This window comes from Aspergillus chevalieri, chromosome 2 (assembly GCF_016861735.1).
Source record: "Aspergillus chevalieri M1 DNA, chromosome 2, nearly complete sequence".
Taxonomy (NCBI): Eukaryota; Fungi; Ascomycota; class Eurotiomycetes; order Eurotiales; family Aspergillaceae; genus Aspergillus; species Aspergillus chevalieri.
Window position 1 is genome coordinate 2,989,182 of NC_057363.1, and position 16,057 is coordinate 3,005,238.

The following is a 16,057-nucleotide window of genomic DNA, read 5'->3' on the forward strand; positions in this document are numbered from 1 at the left end:
TATTCTCCAGCTTCAACTTTTCCTCTTCCTCACCTATTCTTACTCATTCTCTACCTATCACTATCTCTCTATCCATTACTTGTCTGGGGTACGGGGTTGGGTTTCTTTCTGTCTAAACAATTGCCCTTATCCTTGTACCATATTTTCTTTTCTTTTCAATTGTTCTCTTTTTTCTATTCCTACGTTCCTTTCCTTTTCCTAGCTTAGACCCGCTGTCATAAGACAGCTCTCTTCCTGTGAATACAATGGCTCAGACAAACGGCGACTTGGAGCACTCGAAAGGTACGAATTTCCTGGTCCTTGAATTTCCCTCAATTGAGCCGGAGCGTATCAGATGGAGGGGCAGATAAGGAAGACGGTAAACTGACGGAAAACAGAGGCTCCTCCCGCCCAGCCCGAGCAGGTCACCAATGGAGAACAGCCGGAGGGAGAGCAGGAAGATGGTGGTATGTACCAACTTCTCCAAGTCGTTTTGTGCGGGGACTGACCGAATTGCGCTTCTCCAGGTCTTTTCCAGATCACTGTGAAGCTCCCTCATGACCCTCACAAGATCCAGGTCATGGTCTCGAGTCAAGAGCAGGTCCAGGATGTCCGTCAATCGATCATTGAGCTGCCGGGTACCTTCCAGTACACTTGCTTCCACCTCGAGTTCAATGGCAAACGCATCAACGACTTTGTCGAACTGTCCGAGGTGCCGGCTCTGAAGGCGGACTCGGAAATTGTCTTGGTGGAGGACCCGTACACTGAGAAGGAGGCACGGATGCACATTGTGAGGACGCGGGAATTGCTTGGAGCCGCGGGCGATCGCGTCGACAACATCCAAGGTGTTAGCGCCGGTCTGTCCTTGCACGACTCCATCTCCGAGGAGGCCGTCGCTGCTGCGGAGAAGGAGCACGCACTGTCCAAGTATGATATTGCCGGCTCCTCATCTCTGAAGACCATTCTCCCCAGAGAAGAGGCTCCTCTTCCCAAGACTATCAAGTCCATCTCGCTATCCACGTGGAACCCTCCTCCCTACCACCTCCGCCAGAAGGGCCACTTGCTCTACCTCCAGCTTACCACCAACGAGGGTGAACAGTTCCAGATTACCTCGCACGTCTCTGGTTTCTACGTGAACAAGTGCTCGAACGCCAAGTTCGACCCGTTGCCCAAGACCACCCCCAAGAAGGGTAGCGCCCATTCCCTGATTACCCTGATCTCTCAGTTGTCGCCCTCGTTCGAATCCGCCTTCCAGGAGCTCCAGGAGGCCAACAACAAGAAGGATCTCTTGACCACTTTCCCCTTCCAGAACGCCATTCCTAATAACCCATGGCTTGTTCCTTCCCCGTCCGCCAATGCCAACGCCCACCAGCCCGACATTACCCGCTCCCAGGAGAACTATCTTATTGCTGGCGTGGACAATGCCGAAACTCTGCGTGACTGGAACGAGGAGTTCCAGACCACTCGTGAGCTTCCCCGCGATACCGTTCAGGATCGCGTTTTCAGGGAGCGTCTGACCTCGAAATTGTTCGCGGACTACAATGAGGCCGCGGCCCGAGGTGCTGTCTTGGTTGCCAGGGGTGAGGTGCCGCCATTGAACCCTACTGAGGACCGGGACGCCCAGATCTTCGTGTACAACAACATCTTCTACTCCTTCGGTGCTGATGGTGTCGGTACTTTCACCTCTGAGGGCGGCGATGAAGCCGCCCGCGTGGCTGTCGGCAAGGACGTTCTGGGTATCAAGGCTGTGAACCAGCTTGACATCAACGGCTTGTTCACTCCGGGAACCGTGGTCGTTGACTATATGGGCAAGCGTATTGTCGGTCAGAGCATTGTCCCTGGTATCTTCAAGCAGCGGGAGCCTGGAGAGCACCAGATCGACTACGGTGGTGTTGAAGGCAAGGACGTCGTTGCGACGCACCCTGATTTCAAGCCCGTCTTCGAGAAGCTGTCCAAGGCCCTTCGTATCAAGCAGCACCCCGTTTGGGACAAGGAGAACACCCGTCACGACCTCGAAGGCAGTGTCGAGACCAAGGGTCTTCTGGGTACCGACGGCAGGAAGTACGTGCTTGACCTGTACCGCGTGACTCCTCTCGATGTCTCGTGGCAGGAAGAAGAAGGCAACGATGCCTATCCTCACCAGATGTCCGTCTTGAGATTGGAGCTCGTTGAATCGTACTGGAGGCACAAGATGAGCCAGTACGTGAAGGCCGAGGTAGAGGCTCGCCGCCAGGCCAAGGCCGAGGAGAAGGAGACCGCCAAGGCTGAGAACCCCGAATCGAAGGAGGAGGATAAGAAGACTGAAGAGCAGCCGGAGCAGGAGCGTGTTGATATCTCTGGATTCAATCTCGCCCTCAACCCCGACGTCTTCAGCGGCCAGGTTCCCCAGACCGCCGAGGAGAAGGAGCAGTGGGCCCAGGACGAGAAGGAGGTTCGCGAAACCTGTGACTTCTTGCGTACCAAGGTCATTCCCGAACTGGTCCAGGATCTCCATGATGGAGATGTTGGCTTCCCCATGGACGGCCAGTCGGTTAGCCAGCTCTTGCACAAGCGCGGTATCAACATCCGTTACCTCGGCAAGGTCGCTCAATTGTCCAAGGAGAAGGGATCTCGCCTGAACGCTCTTACCACTCTCGTGGTCCAGGAGATGATCACCCGTGCCTTCAAGCACATCGCAAACCGCTACCTTCGCAATGTGCCCGCCCCCTTCACTGCGTCGTGCGCTGCTCACCTGCTGAACTGCCTCCTGGGCGCCGACGTGAACGCCAGTCCCCGCGCCGACATTGACAAGTCGTTGCGGGCGATCTACCCCGACGGTGACTTCTCGTTCGAGAAGCTTGACCCGGCCACTCTCCGGGCCGAGATCGAGCAACAGGTGAAGATCCGCTACCGCTTCACCTTAGAGTCTGACTGGTTCAACTCCCTGAGACATCTCCAACTCCTCCGTGACATCTCTAACAGGCTTGGTCTTCAATTGGGCGCTCGTGACTTTTCATTCACCAAGTCTCAGCTGCCCGTGGTTCCCCAGGCCGTCAACGGTACCAACGGTGCCACTGAAGAGGCTAAGAGCAGCAGCAAGAAGAAGAAGAAGGGTGGTGACTCGGCTAACGCCGCAAACCGCCCCGCAGCGGACAACAAGCCCGCTGTCACGTTTGTGCCTGACGACATCGTCAACATCGTGCCGCTGGTTAAGGATGCTTCTCCCCGAAGCTCGCTCGCCGAGGAGGCCCTGGAGGCTGGCCGTATCTCTCTCATGCAGAACCAGAAGCAATTGGGCCAGGAGCTCATTCTGGAATCCTTGTCTCTGCATGAGCAGATCTACGGTATCCTGCACCCCGAGGTTGCCAAGCTCTACCACCAGCTGTCGATGCTGTACTACCAGACCGACGAAAAGGAGGCCGCCGTTGAGTTGGCCCGCAAGTCGGTCATCGTCACTGAGCGCACTCTAGGTGTTGATTCGCACGACACCATCTTGGCCTACCTCAACCTCTCTCTCTTCGAGCACGCCTCTGGCAACACCAAGACGGCTCTTGCCTATATCAGACACGCCATGGATCTGTGGAAGATCATCTACGGAGCCAACCACCCCGACTCAATCACCACCATGAACAATGCTGCCGTGATGCTCCAGCACCTCAAGCAGTACTCTGACTCCCGCAAGTGGTTCGAGGCCTCCCTTTCGGTTTGCGAGGAGCTTTTCGGCAAGCAGTCCATCAACACCGCCACCATCCTGTTCCAGCTGGCCCAGGCCCTGGCTCTTGACCAGGACTCCAAGGGTGCCGTTGTTAAGATGCGCGAGGCCTACAACATCTTCCTCAACCAGCTCGGCCCCAACGATCGTAACACCAAAGAGGCCGAGACCTGGTTGGAGCAACTCACCCAGAATGCCGTGTCCATTGCCAAGCACGCCAAGGATATCCAGGCCCGTCGTCTGCGCCGTATCAACATGGCCTCTCGCGTGTCGTCTCTCGGCACCATGGTTCAGCCTCAGGTCGGCCAGTCTGCTGCTCAGACGACTGGTGCGGGCGGCTCCGGAATGGATGCTCGGAGCATTGATGAGCTGATGAAGTTCATCGAGGGTGGTGACGCCGGTGCTACCCGCAACAAGCAGAAGAAGCGTGCTGCGGCCAGCAACCCCAAGCTCCGCGGCTCGAAGAAGTCCTCTGAATAATGGGTAAAAACACCAAAAATAAAGAACAGAACACTCTGACGGGAAAGATTTACGTTTGACGACGATTTTGATGTTTTGACCACCAAAAAGAATGACGATATAAAATCATATACAGAAAAGCAACGCGACGAAAAAAGAATATGGGTTTTACTTTTCTTTCACTTCGGTCTTTGTTTTTGAAGCAGTATATTTCAGTGTCATGGTCCGGAAAACCAGGGCTAATGTATTGTAGACTACTCTCTACTCATCTTCATGTTTGGCGATTTTTCTTTTTTTTATTTTTATGACTTCTCTCAACGGTGTCCATTACAGTGCATAGCAGGTTGGGCGATTTCTGGTACTTAGGTATGCTCTATGTACTATATATGACGGTGATCTAGACATACATCTACAGAGTATCTAATGACTACCAGTAGCGTTTGCGGTAGTTCTATACTTGTACGGAGTAGCTGTGTTCTGAAGTGTTTTGTATATACTCTGTAGTGAAGATGTGCCTTACCGCTTTCGGCCAGACCGCCTACCCCAATGTTTACATCTTGTTTTGCTCCGCGGCGGATTCCTCCCATCACCTTTACTACAGCAGCATCTTATGGCGCATTCCCGCCAGTGTATTTGATTGCGTTTGGTTTCTTTTTGTCTCTTTTTGGTTGCATTTTAGCAATTGCATTTTATTTTGTTTCAATACTTTGGCATATTTTGCAGGCGTTGGCGTCTGTCGCTGCAGCACGGCCCTAGTCTAGTGACAAGTCACTAAAGATGGATCATTGGTGAATTAAGTGGCAGGTAGAATTCCAATATGACATTGAGAGCATTCACAAATATGAGCTTACATGTGGAAATTGCCAGGTCAAGCGAACATGAGCGACATACGACCGACCGCGAAATGGGCAAATCGCATACTCCGCCCCTTGACATCCATCTACCGCCGATTAGAAAAACACCAGGAAAACCTACAAACCGTCGCGAACACGAAAATTGTCAAAGAACGGTCCGGAGTCCCTAGTACCGGCATTGGCTCTGCCTCTACCTCGCGCGGGTCCTCAAAAGCCCCGACTACGACGGCCACTAATGCGGACCGAGACTCGGGTTCAGACGGCGAAGAGGACGACCCTGCATGGGTCCCCGGGAAGCCTGAAGGGCGGAAAATTCGACATAACTATTCGAGTCGGGGAAAGCGCAGTGCTAGTCGGGGTGGGAGGAGGCGGAGTCGGATGTCGATTCGCAGCCCCGAGGTGCAGAAAACGTTACCTGGTGCGATTGAGATCGCGACGCCGTTGCTCGCTGGGAAACTAGCGAGGGGAGGTTTATCGGGGGAGACGTCTGCGCGCAGGCGATTGTTTCGTGATGCTTCGCCGGTGATGGACGAATTGGATGTTGAGGATACGCGCAAGACGACACGACCGTATCACAATTTCACTGCGAGCTATGGGTATAGTGGGTCGTGGAGGGAGGCGCTGGATCGGTCTGGTGATCCGGGGCTTGTCGAGATTGCGCGTCTTTTGGATCGTTTATTTTTGACGTTTTTGCATAATACCAGGATACGTGCTACTGCATCTTTATCGTCGAAACAGAAGAGTCGTGGGGCTCGGTCACTGCTGTCGATGACTGTGCGGCGGTTACCGGAGTTTATCGCGGAGGAGCAGATGGCTCAAGATGAAGCAGACGAAGATGGCGATGAAGATATGTGTGATGCATACTTCACGGAACTCGAAGCTCACTACGCGCCTAGTGGGAATGGTTGGCAACCGCTCCGTGAAGCCGTGCGCGCACAAGGGATTTATCTGGTCTCGGAGATGCTACAGAAGGAGTGTGTCACCAGGCATATCGCTTGCCACTTATTGGAGGAATGCATGAATAACCAGGAACATGACGCTTTTGAATCATTACTGTCCAAGTTTTTATGTACTATGGACGAGATATATGATTATCCGATGGGTTTTGATTCTATCATATCATCCAGTTCTCGTGAAGACCCAGTCCAGTTACTAGCTACCTACTGTTCACGATTCCCCGGGCGTCGATCTTCGGTTTACGAGGAATTGGCGAAACTTCTTGTTCGCAGAGTCGTGCCAGCTGAATGGATGGTGACTGCGCAATGGAAGAAGTACGTGGACGCCGCGATTCGGTCAATATCTACAGGGGCAGACGATTCTGTAGCTGCGGCTCATCTGATCGAGGCTGTGGTTCTTTCGGCCAGCGGCGTTTTCCCGGTCACGTATGAGACTAGTGTGGGATGTGAAGATCAGCTCTGTCCCGTCCCAGTCAAGGACGCCCTCAGCAATCTCACGTTGAGTCTGATCACTGCCCTGTGCGGGATGTACCTAGCGCGATCCCGTTCTCCCACGCCCGGGACTGAGCCGGAAGGCGTTAATCTGAGGGTTAGGGCCATAGTGGGATCCCTCGCATTCACGGTACAACAAAAGATAGAAATCCGGTCTTCGCCAGAAGTCGATTTCTCGGCATTCCATTCTCTGCGCCGAGGCTGCATCCTGCTTGGCGAGCGCTTACTTCAATGTGATGAAGTCTCATATGACACCTTCCAGCCCAACAGCCAAGAACCCCGCAACATAGACTCCTTTTATGTCTCACTCTCATCTCAGTCGGGCGTGATCAAAGAGCTGGCCATCTTGGCTAGACAGGTCTTTCGCTGTTGCGAGCGCGTGCACGGAAGTGATGCTCAACCAGGTACATCTCCAGAGGTACGTGCCAAGGTCGGGCAGCTGGCTGAGTTTAGCGACGAGCATGGACTCTCCACATTCCTTGGCAAGGTAGCTGCGGAGACTGCGATGCAGCTTGCTGAGGCGACGGTGTATCCGGATGACCATGTTTGGGCGGCGGAGATTCAGGAGCGGGTTGTTGCCAGACAACAGGAGCTATCGTATAGGACGAGGGTCTACGAATCAGAAGACGACGATGACGGGCCTGGGCTGTATCGCTGGGAAGAAAGTATTGAGGAATGGGTTGCCAGGACACCCAAGTCCAAGAGCAAATCAGCTGATTTCGCACAGATTTCGCCAGTGGAGACTGACCTGGACAGCCGGGCCTCTTCTCCTGCTTCCTTTGCCAGCGTATCTGCATCATCGCAGTCGGATGAGGACTCCGCATCGAGCGTGACGTCCGCATCCTCGCTACCGGTCAAGAGGACATTCCCCGGCCGAGGGGAGCCGTCACGAGCACCGAAAAGACTCCGATCAATGAATTGGAAGTCGCGTGACGATCAGATGCAGCAAATATCAGCCATCCCCCCGACACCGGCGACCTCGGACGACAGCGCCGATGACTGGGAGGAATACGGCTATCATCCTGGCAGACGCGGCATGCTAGACACCTGGACGCAGGAACGGTCCCTTCAACGAATGAGTGTACCCGAAGGCGGACAGTCCGTGGGATTCCAGCGGATGCTCGAGGTGGTTATCACACACAAACGGCAAACAAGATCACCGAATATGGGGGAAATGAGGGCAAACAAGCCTCAAGAAGGTTCATCGTATTCCGCTGATCGACAGTTGCGACCTCGCCGGCCGGGACGACATTCGTGGGCGAGTTCGCTTGCGAAGCGGACGTCTACCGGGAGCGAATGTGGTTCGTCGTCTGCTGGGACCACCGGCAATGCTTCGCTGGTAGGCACTACGATCATCCCACGGACACCAGCGATGATCCCGATGATACCGTGTTCGCCGAAGGATGATAGCGATGATGAGCTTAGCTTTCTTTAATTTTTTTTTCTCTTTCTTTCTGATTATTTTCCGATGGTTGGAGTTCTGGCATTGGCATTAATTGCAATTTTGATATGACAGATACCCAGGAATAGAAAGGAATATTGCACCCCCAGGTAGACTAGCATTACATTGGATTCCTTGATTAGCGAATGATTATTGTGTCACGCATTGATTACGCATAAAGTGCATGTTTGTTGGGCTCATTGTGTGGTTTCAGGTAGACCGTTTGAAATAAAGGCATTGTCTTTGGCAGTGTAGTACAGATGGCATGGGCGTCCGGCATTGTCTTCAGATGCCCCAGAGATATCGCATGTCAGGTACATATTTCCAGTAGAGATCTTTGTGTGTACAATCACTCTGTACTATGGTACAAGTATAATTAAGTTCAATCAGCGTTTCAGTAGGCTAGTGTCAAGTTCATTGCCCAATCTAAGCCCGCAATGGTCATCTCGGAGAATTCGTATTATGGCCATATAGCTGAAGAATTTTTATCCAGGCCATCTCCAGCCACTATAATTGGATGCGAGGTGAGCAGGTTTCAGGTATGGCCGGGCGGCTATCGGAAGGGGGGGAGGTGTGGGCATTGGCGCCAAGTAGTTAACCTGCAGACAAATGGGAGAAGATCATCCCGTTCTATCCAGAGGCAAAACTCTCCCCTTTTCTCCACTACTGGCAGAGAGGTCAATTCTCTCACAACCTGTTGTCTTGCTGCTGATTTCTTTTGACCCCCACACTCTCTTTACTCTCTTACCCTCACATTCTCTCACAATTCTCTCGCTCCCATACAAAAGCTCTTTGACAGAGCTGATCCCTCTTTTGTTTTTTTCGTGTTTTTGTCTTTCAATGGTATTCTCCTGTGATCCCCGGCTTTAGACCTGTCTATTATTTACTACTGTTTCGCATTCTTTAAATTTCCTGCTCTGAGACCTGTCCAAGACAATTCTATTCCTCGTTAACCTCTCCCTACTCTCTTTGGCAGAGCTGGTCTCGCCTTCCTTGAATCTCCAATTCAATCGTTATACTCTGTACCTTGTTCACCATCATGACCTCCATACAGCAGCGCAGTTCAGCCAACTCCTGGGCCTTCCATGAAGCCCTCAACGATGAGCTCGCCCGCATCACCGTCCTCGTCCTCGGCCTTATGGCCGCGTTTGTTTACATCTGGCAACTATGCCATCGCTTCTCTGCCCATCTCCGCCGTCTTTCCAGCTTTTCCAACGACCGCCAACGCTACTTTCTCTCGCCCCATAGCACCCTCTCCAAGATCAAGAACCACATCGTCTACGCGCCGCTGTTCCGGGGGCGTCATAACCGCGAATTTCAGCTTTCCACCGCTGTCAACTTTGGCACACTGCCATCGCGGTTTCATACGTTCCTGATTGTTGGAATTGTGGTGATGAATGTCGCCGTTTGTGTGGTTACCGTGCCGTACGGAAGCGATGAGCATACCGTCTCCGGCATGGTGAGGAATCGCACTGGTACCATGGCCACTGTCAATCTCATGGTGCTGGTGCTGATGGCTGGTCGCAACAACCCGCTGATCACCTTGCTTCGGGTGCCGTTTGATACCTGGAACTTGTTGCATCGGTGGCTGGGACGCATTGTTGTGCTGGAAGCCATTGCGCATACATTCGCTTGGGCCATCCCCGAGGCCAACCAGGCGAACTGGGATATGGTAGGGATGGTGTTTGGGATGAGTAACTTCATGCTGTGTGGTTTGGTCGCGGCCTGTTGCTTTACCGGACTCATGGTGCACTCTCCTTCGCCAATTCGTCATGCTTTTTATGAGACATTCCTTCATCTGCACATTGCCATGGCCGCTGTTGCCTTTGGTTTCTTGTGGATTCACTTGAAGGGCATGGCGGCGCAGAACTATCTTTTGGTTGCGATCGTTTTCTGGGCTTTGGAGGTATGCACCCCTCTAATAACATCAATTGGTAATTGAATGCTAACGATTATAGCGAGCAACACGCCTGGCCCGCATCGTCTACCGCAACTGCGGCCGCAAACTCACCACCGCAGTCGTCGAGGCCCTCCCCGGTGACGCCCTGCGCATCACACTCAACCTCGCCCGCCCGTGGGCCTTCGAACCCGGTCAACACATCTACCTCTACATCCCCGCCGTCGGCTGGTGGACCGCCCACCCCTTCTCCGTTGCCTGGAGTGAGTCCTCCGAGGTCATCACTGACGAAAAGGGCATCCCCATGACCCACCAAGATGCCCTCAGCACCCACCAAAAAACCTCCCTCTCTCTCCTCGTCCGCCGCCGTACCGGCTTCACCGACAAACTCTTCGTCCGCGCCCAGAACGGCATGGACTCCCGCGTCACCCTCAAGGCCTTCGCCGAGGGCCCCTACGGCAGCATCCACTCCCTCGACTCCTACGGCACCGTTCTCCTCTTCGCCGGCGGCGTCGGCATCACCCACCACGTCCCCTTCATCCGCCACCTGGTCCAGGGCTACGCCGACGGCACCGTGGCCGCCCGCCGCGTGACCCTCGTCTGGATCATCCAGTCCCCCGAACACCTCGAGTGGATCCGGCCCTGGATGACAAGTATCCTGGCGATGGACCGCCGGCGCGAAGTTCTGCGCATCATGCTGTTCATCACCCGACCGCGCAATACCAAGGAGATCCAGAGCCCCAGCGCGACGGTGCAGATGTTCCCTGGCCGGCCGAACGTGGATACGCTTGTGGGCATGGAGGCGGAGAACCAGGTTGGTGCTATGGGAGTGTTGGTTTGTGGGAATGGGGGGTTGAGTGATGATGTGCGGAAGGTGTGTCGGAAGAAGCAGGATGGGTCGAATATTGATTACATTGAGGAGAGTTTTACTTGGTAGTTGCACTGGATATATTCTTTTTCCTTCGTTTAATTAAAATTGCCCAACTGCAGCATTCGGGTAATGATTCATGATGAGCTTTTGTTCCTTATACTGTCATGTATGTTGCTGTTTTGCATTCTAGGAATGGGGGGTACATATCAGTGCATTGGGTACATACCGGTCATTTTCTCTCATTCTTTAAGTCTGTTTTGATGTATTTCGGCTCTCCACATTCAACCTTCCCGCGTGAGAATGTCTCAGGTGTATGTGCCACTCTGTACATATCACTGATATTGGGGTCTGTCAACCATAATTGAACTCTTGAGTGATCAATTCCATATGGGCTGTAACCCAGCTGTATGTCCTAAACCAAATTCACGTCCACGTGACTGTTCCTAAAAGGGACTCGAATCAGACTTGCATTGAGCCCTGTCTATTGATATAAGAGCATGTTGGTAATGAGCCTTCTGCTTGTGCTTTTCTGTCGCGGATTGTGAGTTGTGAGTGCTTGCATATTTCCATTGGGTTTGTTGCCATCCTCTCCCCCTCATCTCTTCTCGAGTCTACAGTGAAACAGGCGCAACATGGAGAATCATGATCCTCTCAAAGAAATTGTGAACCCTCAACAGTACAAAATCATCAAGGACCTTGTCCACAATCCTGATGCAACAGTCGATAACGCCCTCCAACAAATTGTCGATTTGATATTGACCGCACACGCGACTCCCAATGAAGAGGAATATTTCACACCTGGCAATGTTGACTATTACACCTCCTTGGGCCTGATGAATCTCGTTCAGGACTTGGAGCCAACAAAGCACAGGAAGCTGGTTGAGTTTCTCTACGGACTCCAAAAGCGGACGGCACGGGATCCCTCGTCAGGCGAGCCATTTAGAACACAGGGGAATATTTTCTGGACAGACCTGCCATCTTGTGGGTATACAGAACTGGAAATATGGCAGGAGTTTGGCGGTGGTTATAAGGGTAAGTTTATTAACGCTCCTTGCATCTACACTTGCTAACAGTCAATTCCAGATCCGGGCACACTCAAACTGAGAAACGAGCAAAGACAACGATGGCTGAAACTTACAGCATTTATCGCCCAGTTCAACCAGGCCGCGGATGTGAGCTATGAACCCCCACTGGACCAAGGATACAACATCCATCCCTTGGATAGGCCGCACCGGGCAGTGCAGACGTTCCAGCTCGTCCTTGAAAATGACGACGCCCCCATGCACAGGCTTGCGAAGACAGCTACCATGGAGGCTACGTGCATATGGTCCATCTATAGTGCGGATCGGTTGTGGAAAATGTCCGATATGGTCGGACTTACGGTATGGACGCTGGATTGGGGCTGGGGTGTACGAGTTTCAAGGATCGGTGGATAGATGGGATGTTTGGGTGGAGAGGTTGCGGGTTGCGAGAACGGTTTGTAGTGGTAATCGTATGAAGGGGTTGGTTGATGAGGCTTTCATGTGTATTAAACGGGCTATGGCTGTGGAGTAGATGATATGACTTGATACCCTACCCGATGCGTAACTTAGGGCCAGATTTGACGACTCTTGGTAAAACTTCCCATTCAATCTTGTGCTCGATACAAACGATGTTTGTTCTGCTTTAGATGCAAGTAAATTATTGTTTGCGAGCATGTTTGCATAAGTTACTGCTTTATTGTATTTTTAAGCGGCTTAGAAATCAATAGCGGGGTCATGATACGATGGCATCATATATAACGTCTCCGACCCAACCTACACTTCATCAACCGATTAATTGATTGATGCTTCACCGTCCTATTCTGAAAGAACTACTCAAAATGAGCCAACCTGACATCACCCTATACACCGCGCAGACTCCCAATGGGATCAAAATCTCCATTGCGCTCGAGGAGCTGGGGTACGCCGTCCCCGACTCAATCGATACATACCGGTACTAACTAATATAGCCTCCCCTACAAAGTCCAAAAAATCGACATCAGCAAAAACACCCAAAAAGAACCCTGGTTCCTCGCCATAAACCCCAACGGCCGCATCCCCGCCCTAACAGACACCCTCAACGGCCACCCCATCAACCTCTTCGAATCCGGCAGCATCCTGCAATACCTCGTCGAGCAGTACGACAAGGACCACAAGATCTCCTACCCGCAGGGGACCCCGGAGTACTACGCAGTCAACAACTGGCTGTTCTATCAGAACGCGGGCGTGGGGCCGATGCAGGGCCAGGCGAACCACTTCTCCCGCTATGCGCCGGAGCATATTCCCTACGGTGTTACGCGGTATGTGAATGAGACACGGCGCTTGTACAGTGTGCTTGATCAGCATCTGGCGGGTTCGAAGAGTGGGTATTTGGTTGGGGATCATGTGAGTATTGCGGATATCTCGCATTGGGGGTGGGTTGCGGCGGCTGGGTGGGCCGGGGTTGATATTGAGGAGTTTCCACATTTGAAGGCGTGGGAGGAGAGGATGGCTGCTAGGGAGGGCGTTGAGAAGGGGAGACATGTGCCGGAGAAGCATACGATTAAGGAGCTGCTGAAGAATAAGGAGGAAATGGAGAAGAAGGCGGGGGAGGCGAGGGCTTGGATTCAGGAGGGTATGAAGAAGGACGCGAAATAGACCTAGAACAGTCACTTATTATTATTATTATTATTGTTGTTGTTATTATTAGACTGCTGCCATATTGACATTTTGCTCTGAAGTAGCTGTATAGAGTCCAGTTATCTGTAGGAAAGTGTAGGAAATGTAGTGGTAGTTAAACGGGCGCTTAGTCAGATCACGTGTAACTTGCCACATGCTTATTTCTTCTCCGCGAGTAACCAGCTGGTGTCCTTGGCTACTAACATTACTTTGTATTCTTCTGCGTCAAAGACCAACTGCAAAAATGGCCTGGCGCAACCAAGGAATTACAGGTTCTAACAACATCCCCCTAGGCCCCCGTCGTCGTTTTGGCGATGAGCCTCAGGATGATGACAGTCGCACTGCGACGCCCGCGTCCATCGGGGATACCAGCTACAAGCGAGGCAGGAGTCCTGTTCGAGGTATGTCTCCGCTACTCCTCCCTATTCGCAAGGCGAAAATACTAATATTGTGCCCAGCGGAAGCCCCTGCTGACGGCGTGAAGAAGCGCAAGAAGCGTAACCGTTGGGGTGATGCGCAGGAGAACAAGGCGGCCGGTCTAATGGGTCTTCCGACCATGATCATGGCCAACTTCACCAACGAACAGTTGGAGGCTTATACTCTGCATCTGCGGATCGAGGAGATCAGTCAGAAGCTGAGGATTAATGATGTCGTGCCGGCGGATGGTGATAGGTGAGTTCTCCTTATATTGTCAACAACGTCTCAACGCGATGATGATAGCTAACATTATGGTGATGCAGATCGCCCTCCCCTCCTCCCCAATACGATAATTTTGGAAGACGTGTAAACACTAGGGAATACCGTTACCGCAAGCGTCTTGAGGATGAGCGCCACAAACTGGTCGACAAGGCCATGAAGACCATTCCTAACTACCACCCGCCATCTGACTACAGACGTCCTACTAAGACCCAGGAGAAGGTCTACGTACCTGTGAATGATTATCCAGAGATTAACTTCAGTATGATAACTAACCCTTTAACTCCTAACCTGCATCACCATTATGTCTTCTTTGCTCTTGCTCGAGTCGAGCCCATGAGGACAATGCTCTCCTCGATACATGGCTCGTTCTTGCTAACCCTTTTGCTTGCTTTTTTGCTTTCTTGCTCCACTGATATGACAAGACTCGATACTAACACTAGCCTCTCTTTTTTCTCTGCTACTTTAAAGTTGGCTTACTTATAGGTCCTCGTGGTAACACCTTGAAGAAGATGGAGACCGAATCCCTTGCCAAGATTGCTATTCGTGGCAAAGGCTCCGTTAAGGAAGGAAAGGGTCGATCTGACGCCGCTCACGCTAGCAACCAGGAAGAAGATCTTCACTGCTTGATTATGGCAGACACCGAGGAAAAGGTCAACAAGGCTAAGAAGTTGATTCACAACGTTATCGAGACGGTCCGTTCTCTTTCTCCGGAAGTACGTCGGATTTTGCTAACGATATACGGCAAACAGGCTGCCTCTATCCCTGAGGGTCAAAATGAGCTCAAGCGGAACCAGCTTCGAGAGCTCGCCGCCCTTAACGGTACTCTTCGTGACGATGAAAACCAGGCTTGTCAGAACTGTAAGTGTCCTTTTTTGACATATTCGAACCGTGCTAACGTCACAGGTGGTCAAATCGGTCATCGCAAATATGACTGCCCTGAGCAGCGTAACTTCACCGCCAACATTATCTGTCGTGTCTGTGGTAACGCTGGTCACATGGCTCGTGACTGTCCTGACCGCCAGAGAGGCAGCGACTGGCGCAACAACGGTTACAGCCGCGGTCCTAGAGCTATTGGTGCTGGTGATGCCGTCGACCGGGAGATGGAGCAACTCATGCACGAACTCTCCGGTGGCGCGCCTGGTGAAGAGGCTCCTCGCCGTATTGAGGCCGGTCCTGGCCATGGCTACGATGACCGTGACATGAAGCCCTGGCAACAGCGTGGTCCTCCTCCCAGCGATGTCGCACCTTGGCAACAGAGAGGCCGGGACAACCGCTCGCGCGACGACTATGGCTCCCGGGACTATGGCAGCCAGGCCCCATGGGCCGCGCAGAGCCGCGGAGGCGACTATGGCTATGGTGCCCCTGGTGGCGGATACGGCGCTCCCGGAGTCGCTCCTTGGCAGCAGCAAGCTCCGCCCCCGCCGCCCCCTGGAGGCCAGTCTGGATACGGTTATGGTGGATACCCTGCCTATGCTCCTGGCATGGCCGCTCCTGGTGCTCCGGGAATGGGTGTTCCTCCTCCGCCGCCTGGTATGCCTTCTATGTACGGCACTCCTCCGCCGCCACCTCCTCCCGCGGACGGTCCTCCGCCTCCGGTGAGTTTCTATGCCCAAGCCGTGCCCAAGTTTGGAATTGTAAAACGCTAACGTTGTAACAGCCTCCTTCCGATCAGCCCCCACCGCCTCCTCCGCCTGCGTGAACGCATAGTTTCGCCGGTTCGCTTCGTTACTGTATTGAAATGGATTGGGATCGGGTTTTATGGACGTTCTTCGGAAAATTTGATATTTGAAACTGCTGTCGCTACCGTATGCTGTAATCAATCACTTTTGAATACTGTTTTATCGGTTTAGTATTTTGACTAGTAAAACTTCAACTTGTAGAGCTGTGGCAAGCATTGACATGTGGTTCGGATAATCCGTTTGTGATGCCTCAGGCTTCTATGTGCCTCAGGCCGTCATGTCGATGCTCACCTCAGTTTTACACTGTAGGATATCCTATCGATTTTTTGTTTCTGATCTTCGCGTTGCTCCTATTCGAATC

The 16,057-nt window shown here is 52.6% G+C and overlaps 6 protein-coding genes across 6 annotated transcripts; all 6 read left to right on the top strand.

Annotated features, from left to right (window-relative positions):
• Window positions 1-245: 245 nt before the first annotated feature.
• Window positions 246-4,150, top strand: CLU1 (translation initiation factor 3 subunit CLU1; the record flags this gene model as incomplete). Its single annotated transcript, XM_043285427.1, has 3 exons — window positions 246-282; window positions 378-446; window positions 507-4,150. 3 exons carry the CDS (start codon window positions 246-248, stop codon window positions 4,148-4,150), a joined length of 3,750 nt encoding a protein of 1,249 aa, XP_043134120.1.
• An 857-nt stretch (window positions 4,151-5,007) lies between these two features.
• Window positions 5,008-7,866, top strand: ACHE_21057S (uncharacterized protein; the record flags this gene model as incomplete). The annotated part of the gene is made up of 1 exon (XM_043285428.1): window positions 5,008-7,866. The coding sequence occupies one exon, from the start codon at window positions 5,008-5,010 to the stop codon at window positions 7,864-7,866; it is 2,859 nt and encodes a 952-aa protein (XP_043134121.1).
• A 1,045-nt stretch (window positions 7,867-8,911) lies between these two features.
• Window positions 8,912-10,706, top strand: ACHE_21058S (ferric reductase family protein; the record flags this gene model as incomplete). Its single annotated transcript, XM_043285429.1, has 2 exons — window positions 8,912-9,778; window positions 9,831-10,706. The coding sequence occupies 2 exons, from the start codon at window positions 8,912-8,914 to the stop codon at window positions 10,704-10,706; spliced, it is 1,743 nt and encodes a 580-aa protein (XP_043134122.1).
• A 566-nt stretch (window positions 10,707-11,272) lies between these two features.
• ACHE_21059S (DUF3632 domain-containing protein) lies at window positions 11,273-12,076 on the top strand (the record flags this gene model as incomplete). Its single annotated transcript, XM_043285431.1, has 2 exons — window positions 11,273-11,672; window positions 11,724-12,076. The coding sequence occupies 2 exons, from the start codon at window positions 11,273-11,275 to the stop codon at window positions 12,074-12,076; spliced, it is 753 nt and encodes a 250-aa protein (XP_043134123.1).
• A 389-nt stretch (window positions 12,077-12,465) lies between these two features.
• ACHE_21060S (glutathione S-transferase family protein) lies at window positions 12,466-13,297 on the top strand (the record flags this gene model as incomplete). Its single annotated transcript, XM_043285432.1, has 2 exons — window positions 12,466-12,581; window positions 12,631-13,297. 2 exons carry the CDS (start codon window positions 12,466-12,468, stop codon window positions 13,295-13,297), a joined length of 783 nt encoding a protein of 260 aa, XP_043134124.1.
• Window positions 13,298-13,562: 265 nt separating this feature from the next.
• On the top strand, window positions 13,563-15,716 carry bbp (putative zinc knuckle transcription factor/splicing factor MSL5/ZFM1; the record flags this gene model as incomplete). The annotated part of the gene is made up of 7 exons (XM_043285433.1): window positions 13,563-13,719; window positions 13,777-13,990; window positions 14,059-14,276; window positions 14,486-14,709; window positions 14,767-14,875; window positions 14,921-15,612; window positions 15,675-15,716. 7 exons carry the CDS (start codon window positions 13,563-13,565, stop codon window positions 15,714-15,716), a joined length of 1,656 nt encoding a protein of 551 aa, XP_043134125.1.
• Window positions 15,717-16,057: the final 341 nt, after the last annotated feature.